The sequence below is a fragment of the Thunnus maccoyii genome, chromosome 11 (genome assembly GCF_910596095.1).
Source record: "Thunnus maccoyii chromosome 11, fThuMac1.1, whole genome shotgun sequence".
Taxonomy (NCBI): Eukaryota; Metazoa; Chordata; class Actinopteri; order Scombriformes; family Scombridae; genus Thunnus; species Thunnus maccoyii.
The window spans coordinates 5210425-5217920 of NC_056543.1; the positions used below are offsets into that span (position 1 = coordinate 5210425).

General features: G+C 39.5%; 1 protein-coding gene across 1 annotated transcript; it reads right to left on the reverse strand.

The window, feature by feature from the left end:
* Positions 1-80: 80 nt before the first annotated feature.
* Positions 81-6457, reverse strand: ddx18 (DEAD (Asp-Glu-Ala-Asp) box polypeptide 18). Its single transcript, XM_042426397.1, has 14 exons — positions 6278-6457; positions 5557-5739; positions 5226-5468; positions 4544-4679; positions 4336-4436; positions 4009-4208; positions 3667-3781; positions 3084-3223; positions 2821-2982; positions 2543-2695; positions 1642-1755; positions 1501-1557; positions 1229-1406; positions 81-566 (listed from the first exon to the last, which is right to left on the reverse strand). Exons 1-14 carry the CDS (start codon positions 6381-6383, stop codon positions 421-423), a joined length of 2034 nt encoding a protein of 677 aa, XP_042282331.1. The 5' UTR covers positions 6384-6457; the 3' UTR covers positions 81-420.
* Between the last annotated feature and the right edge of the window lie 1039 nt (positions 6458-7496).

Genomic DNA, 7496 nt, shown 5'->3' on the forward strand with positions numbered 1-7496 from the left:
TAAAAGTTAGTACATCAGGTGGTTTACATCTTCATTGTGATTAGTAAAGTTTACACGGTATGAATGAAGGAAGCTTAAAATATATTCAAAGTTGATAGATTTAATATTTCAGGTCAGGTGCAAATGAAGAAATATTAGAAAAAGGGAGTTTTTGTTGATCAGAAGTCCTCAACGGCATAAATGGAATTCAGCGGCCTTCATCAACAAAACATCCACAGTTATGTTTGTTTACATTTACAAAATACTTTCCACACAACTCATAGGGAAGGAAAAACTGGGGCTAAATGACATCTGAGGGTGACGATTTAATCTGACAGATGTGCCATAATATAATCTATGACACCGTGTTCAAAGCAGGAAATTAAAAAAAAACACAGAGGAAGAATCAGTCCAGGAAGAGATTTTAGTTAGTTTGCAGGCTCAGCGAGAGAACTGCCTCTTGTCGTTCCTTCCTTTGTTGACGTGCTTGAAGATTTTGGACTTGTGCACGTTCTTGTTTTTCTGGTAACCGAAACCGCCTCCGCCGCCTCGCTTCTGCAGCTTTCCACCTTTACTGCTGTGGACGTCTGAGGAGGAAGAGCTGGGTTAAGGAGAACAACGTCATCTTTTAAAAATCAGGTTTTTTTTTCTCCAAATGTTTAAAGTCCGATTCTTCATGCTACCTCTGACACGCTACCTGCTTCTTTTCACCCGCCAGTGATGGTTTTCAAAGGAAGTTTAACCTGTAGAGGTTCCTGCTATCACCCCTCTATGTCCAACCTCCACCTGTGCAGGTTTAAGACCCGCAGATGATTTGATGGACCAATCCAGAGCTAAAAGATGAGCAAATACTGGATTCACATTCAGCAGGTGGCTACAAATACAGCTTCAAATAAGTGATAATGTTGCTGTGTGTGTAAAGTAACTGTATATCACGGCTGTGGTTGAGTTTTCTGCCCCCTGGTGGTTAAAAATATCCAAATACAGTGTTAAACTCGAAGTTCTTTATCAATATTTTCAAACCTACAAACACCCTACACATAAGGGTAAACAGGTGAAGCAGCCTGCAGAAGAAAATGATGTTATTTCACTACAGATCGTACACATAACATCATTTATACCACTAAGTTAGTGCTTTCCATTTGCACTTTCTTCCTACATTTACTCAAAATTCACTTTCATCACATCCAACAATCAATATTCAGTGTTTTATATAAGAGATGTTGTATAAAACAACAGTAAAGGATACTGAGATCAACATATGGAGGAACTTTGAAGCCAAAGGACAGCGCCACCATGGGGAGGTTGAGGGTGTTGACGCTGTAGATCTGTTTGAGCGAGTGGGAGTCGTAAGCCCTCACGTATGACTTGTAGGCCTCTTGTGCCGACTTGTGGAGGTAGTAGTTCTTTTCAATCAGCTTCTCCAGCTGAGGAACAACAGACAAGAGTTTTAAATTAGTGTTGCAACATCGGCTCGTCTTTGCGTTTCATGTTTAGATCAAGAAGAAGCAGATTTCTTACCTGGGACTGGATATCAGAGATTTTACTCCAGGAGAATTCAAACTCGCTCAGTGGGACCTGGACAACACAGGACACACGTTAGCAGAGACAAATCCCACTTCATAGTAAAATAAAAACTATCAGACGGTTTCAGATGGTTACCTTGGCCTGTTTGAGGAAGCGCAGGAAGCCGAGCTCCTCTGGCCGGAGGATCAGCAGAGCGTGACCTTTACCGTTGATGCCTCGAGCTGTTCTGCCCACTCTGTGGATGTACTCCTGTGGACGCAGAATGAAGCTTCACATGAATCCTGATGTTTGCAATAATTCTCATTTTAAGTCATCAAGTGATCACAATTCAAGTCTCCAGTTCTTCATCTGAGTGGAAAAGTAATAAACAACAAACTAGAAATAAATGATATATGTTTTCATGAGCTAATTTTTTTAAAAACTAAAATAAGTAATGTTTTAGATTTTCTCGAGAAAATATGCAGAAATATTAAACGAGTAGATTGATACAAACTGGTTTTATTAGAGCTGCAACGATAAGTTGATCTGACAGGAAACTAATATACCACTATTTGATAAATCGATTAATTTTTCAAGAGAAAAAGGCCAAACAGTTGATGTTTCCAGGTTCTTAAATGTAAGAATTTGATGTTTTTCTTGGTCTTATATTATAGTAAACAGAATATCGTTGGGTTTCAAACTGTTCAGACAGTCATTTGAATGTTAACTTGGACTTAATCAGCATTTTTCACTATTTTCTGACATTTTACACACTGAACAATCAATCGATTATTAAAGAAAATAATCATCGGATCTGTTGATAATGAAAATAATTATTGGTTGCAGCCTTACAGTACTCCAAAACAAGATTTCTCAAGATGTTACATTAGGCTTTAAGAAATCCTGATGTTCATTTTTCAGTTTTCTGATGTTTTACAGGCCAAATGATTAAGAAACAGAGTCTATTAAATCAGTGTTGAAATTATCATTAGCTGCAGCTTGTTAAAAAATGTTTCTGATTGAACATAAACAGATACATCCATAAAACTAACGAGACCTTGGGGTCATCTGGGGGGTCGTACTGGATGATCCAGTCCACCTCGGGGATGTCCAGCCCTCGAGCTGCCACGTCAGTACACAGCAGGATGCCTGAGTCAGCGTTGCAGAACTGGAAGAAGGTGGTGGTACGTTTGGTCTGCTTCTGCTTGCCCTGGGAGACAGAACGCATAAAGACATGTTTTTATAACAACTGGCTTTGGGACGTGAATTAGAGGATGTGGCATCTGAATACCGTGAATGACTGATGCATGCTGGGAGGTGAGTGACGAGTCTTACGTGGATGGCCATGACGGGCAGGTCGATGTAGTTGAGAAGCTCATAGTGGAATTTGACAGACATACAGGAAGAGAAGAAGACCATCAGCTTCTTCTTGCGGTTCTTCTTCAGGAAGGTGAAGAGCAGCATGAAGCGCTTCTCTGATGGACAAACCACATAACCCTGAAAACACAGGAGAGATCACTCATCAGTTCAGAGCTCTGAGGGTCTAAGATGCCAATCTAACCTTCAACATCACATCAATATCACGGGTATGTCAGTACCTGCTCGAGACCATCGACTGTGGCTTTTTCTTTGTTGTCATCCACCCCGACGTAGAGGGGCTCTTTCTTCAGGGAGATGCGAGCCAAGTCCTCCACCTTACGGGTCTGAGTGGCTGAAAACAGCATGGTCTGCCTCCTTTCTGTGATTTAGAGAAAGCATGAGGCATCACAGGTTATACTATATGTCATTCTGTAGAGACACTGTGTATAATTTGAACTTTAAAGGGGCTTTTTTACATGAGGCTCTGTTAACTAGTCATAGGCAGTAACCCTGCTGATGTCGGCTGGGAAACTAGAACTTTATAACAAAAAGCCTGCGTTACAACCTGGTCCTGTTGAGACTGAAAAACCTAATAAAAAGACCATCAAGTTGCATTGTGGGAAGTGCAGGATCCAGTATTTTTGGAGCTGAAGCCGTCAGGATATCTCAGCCTCTGCTGCTTTGATTTTGTCCATTTTTTAAAAAACTGTCCCTCAAAATTCTCCCAACTTCACGGAGGTGCATTACTGAACTGCTGTTAGTGTCTCTTCAAACACATTTTATGAAAACAATCCAACCACAGGAAAAACAACTAATACATACTCGGCAGCAGTTTGATGATCTGCTTCAGTTCTTCCTCGAAGCCCACCTCTAAGATACGATCGGCCTCGTCTATAATCAAACACTGCAAGTTCTTGAACATGAAGCCGGGGGTATTCTGAGGACACACACACACAAAAGCCATTGTTATAATTTAGTATTAAACGAAAGATCGAAAACAAAACAGCAGTAGAAACAATACACAATAATTGTGTTTGATTAATGTGTCAATTCAAAGCAACATCTATGAATGGATAATATATTGTTTGTATTATTCAATCAACTTGGTAAACTACTCTCTACATGTATTGTTTCTGTGTCTCCTGCATGAGACTCTCAGCTCACCTGCAGGTGGTCCAGCAGTCGACCCGGCGTGGCCACCAGGATGTTGACGCCGTTCGCCAGCTTCTGGGCCTCAGCTGAGCGGTTGCTGCCACCCATGATCAGGCCATACGTGTGCACGTGGTGAGTCATCAGTTCTTTAAGCACACCGTAGGTCTGCATCGCCAACTCACGTGTGGGAGAAAGAATCACCACACCAGTGCCTGAGAGGAGGAGGAGGAGGAGGAGGAGGAGGAGGAGGAAGTTAGTTGACAAAGCTCAACTTCCATCATACAGATTGAAACAGGCAGAAATGTTGGGAAGACATAATAAATTATCAGGAGTCATTACCGTTCCTGGGCATGAACTTGAGTTTGTAGATGAGCTCTATAGATGGGATGAGGAAGGCTAAAGTTTTACCGCTGCCTGTCTTTGCAGCAGCCAGGACGTCCCTACAGAGATCAAAGCAAACACAGTTTAAATATACGCAAAGTTACATTATGATTCTGGTCAAAAGTTATTAACATTGATTGTGGTAAAGAGAGAATGGGACTCTTACCTTCCCTCCAGCAGGGGACGAATACTTTTGTGCTGGATCTCAGTCATGTGTTCAAAGCCCATCTCCTTCACTCCTTTCAGTGTGCTTTCACTCACCAGATCAGCGAGAGAGGTAAAGGATGTGTCCTCAAAGGCTCCTGAGACACAAGTAAACAGTTAATGATAAACTGTTTCCTAAAAGCAGACTTCTTTTATAAGAATTGAGAGATTGTGATGGAGCATGAAAAAGCAGCATGTAAGCAAAGAGAAAAGATAAAGATAATCAGCTCTGGGAAACTAGTAGAAACCAACGTGTCCTTGCAGTTATTCCAGCAGAAGAATCACTGGTGATTCCTCCAAAAGATTACCACAAGAGTCTCTGTTTGCCTTAGTTGACACCCGTTTCATGATGGAAAACACTGAATGGGCAACACATAAAGGCAACGCAGCTAAACTTTGTTTTTCGCGCTCAGTGAATGTGTGTGTGAAACAGTTAATAATTTCACATAAAGAAATTAACAACAACCTTTACTGGTTAAAGTATAATTGCAAATATTAAGGGAACATTAATTCATACTGCAGCCGGACACTAAAGCCCAAATTAATAAACAACACTAAAATTAAGATCACAGCGACGTCGCTAAAGTAATAAAACTGATGAAGATCCAACCAAATCTATAATAAACAGAATATTTATCCAATACCTGTTAAGCCAGATGGTAGTTCAGGTTGATCTTCCTCTCCATCATCTCCCTCTCCAGTTTCTTCGTTGTCGTCGTCGCCATCCTCCTCCTCCTCCTCCTCATCATCATCATCTTCCTCATCATCATCATCTTCTTCATCTGCAGCTTCTTCTGGTTCATCAGAAGGCTGTTCCTTGTCATCTATTGTCTCTTCCTCCTCCTCTTCTTCTTTTTCTTCTTTCACTGTTTTGGTCTTCTTCTCAGCTACAAAGAGGATTAAATGACATTTATATTGTCCATCACAGCAAAATAATTTGTCGATTCAAAGTCAAAGTAATAATCTAGCTGTTACCTGGTGATTCAGCGGTGTCAGTGAGCTTTCTTTTCTTCTTCTTCTTCTTTAGCTGTGTTTCCTCTGTGTTGGCCTTTACATCCACCGGTACACCGTTCTGCTTCTTCTGCTTCTTCTTGGGTCCAGTTTCTGTCTGACAAGCTGCTGCCGGTTCTTCACAGCACTCTTCTTCCACCCTGTTTACTGTCAAACACATAGAAACAACACTCATCATAACCTGAATCAGCCAGATGTGATATGTTTCATGTCTCTCTTCACATTAATGTAAGTTAGTATAAAGTTAACAGTTTGGGGGTTTGTGCTGCTGAGTGGAAGCTACATTTAGAAACCTGATGTCATTAGGTGACATAAAGCTAATTTTCTAAAGTTAACTATGGCTTAAGAACAGCTATGTTTGACAGTTAGTTAAATTCATGTACAGTGTATTACACTGTAACATGTTAACATCATTTGACAGTGTATAGTCGGCAACTAGCATGTTATAGCTACATCGTTTATCTATATTCTATACTTATTTATCCTTCTTTTAATATGTTGTTATATTTGAGCTTGTTAACTTACTTATTGTATATATATTTTGCTTTAATTGTATTTGTTTATATTAGTTACTTAGTTATAACGTGCCGTGAGGAGCTAACGTAGCTAGCTCAGCTTAGCAAACTTCAGAAACACACGAACAAAAAGCAACAACAGTCGCGTAGTTTGCCTTCACAGCTCTTACCGGCATCTTCGTCCTCTGTTCGCGTCTTCTGTAGTTTGCGCTCTTTGTTCTTTTCGTTCCTTTTCTGTATTTTCTTGCGGAGAAGCTTCATCTGCATGTCCGCCATGGTTACAGCGTACAGGACGAGCACACGTGCAAGTGCGTGACATTCAGGACCCTTCAGGGTACCAGTCTGCGTTGCCTGAGTGAAAATGATCAAGGACCTCGCAACGCGCACAGGCACAAAAAATGCCCAAAGGAAAGAATTTTGGCCATAGGGAAGTAAAAGATAAATACAATAAAAATATACCACGAAGCTAAATAAACTACTTTGCAATTTGAACACTAACAAACAACGATTTGGGACACTGAAGACAGACTGCTCCCCTGGACCTTTTTATTACATTGTCCATCACCATCATCATCATCAGATTGATAATTTGATAATCTTTGGGGTGCTGTATGTTTATCATGTATATATACATTGTGTAGATTATTCAGGTATCAATATTTAGTACACTCAATTCTGACATTCATGGACAGTCATCCACCTCACTGTATTTATTTGTTTTAGTTTATTTGGAGCTATGTTAGTCTATTTAATTATTGTATATAATTGTATATAATTTAGCCTTTAATTCCATTTGTTTGTTGTTGTTTTTTTTTTTTTACCTCATCGTTGGCTGCTGTAACATTTTAATTTCACTCAGGAATTAATAAAGTATCTATCTATCTATCTATCTATCTATCTAACATGAAGCTTACAACTCCTTAATCCTACAATGAGCTAAATAAAACCCATCATGACAAACAAGTGAATACATGACAATACATAATGGTTGAATTTCAGGTTTCTTTCTGATGTCGTACAAGATGTGATGGCAGCTGTTATTTGAGTAGTTTTCAGTAAATATTTTAATATTTTTTAAATTGTGTTTGGTGATGAAGGTGTTATGTTTGTCTTGAAAGAACAAACTGACAAAAAAAAAAAGACACTTGAAATGAACGTAATAATTTCCACTTGTTTACGCTGTGAATTAATTTGCACCTAATAAAGAACTATTTAGATATGACACTTACCTGAGAATAGGACCTGTAGTATTGCCTGGGAAATTATTCATTAATTTAACATCAACAGTAAGTGAAGATATGCATAACAGATATCTAAAAGTTACTTTAGTAAACTGCCTTTGATTACAAAACCTTTGAACAAAGACAAGATTGTCAGACTGTTTATGGG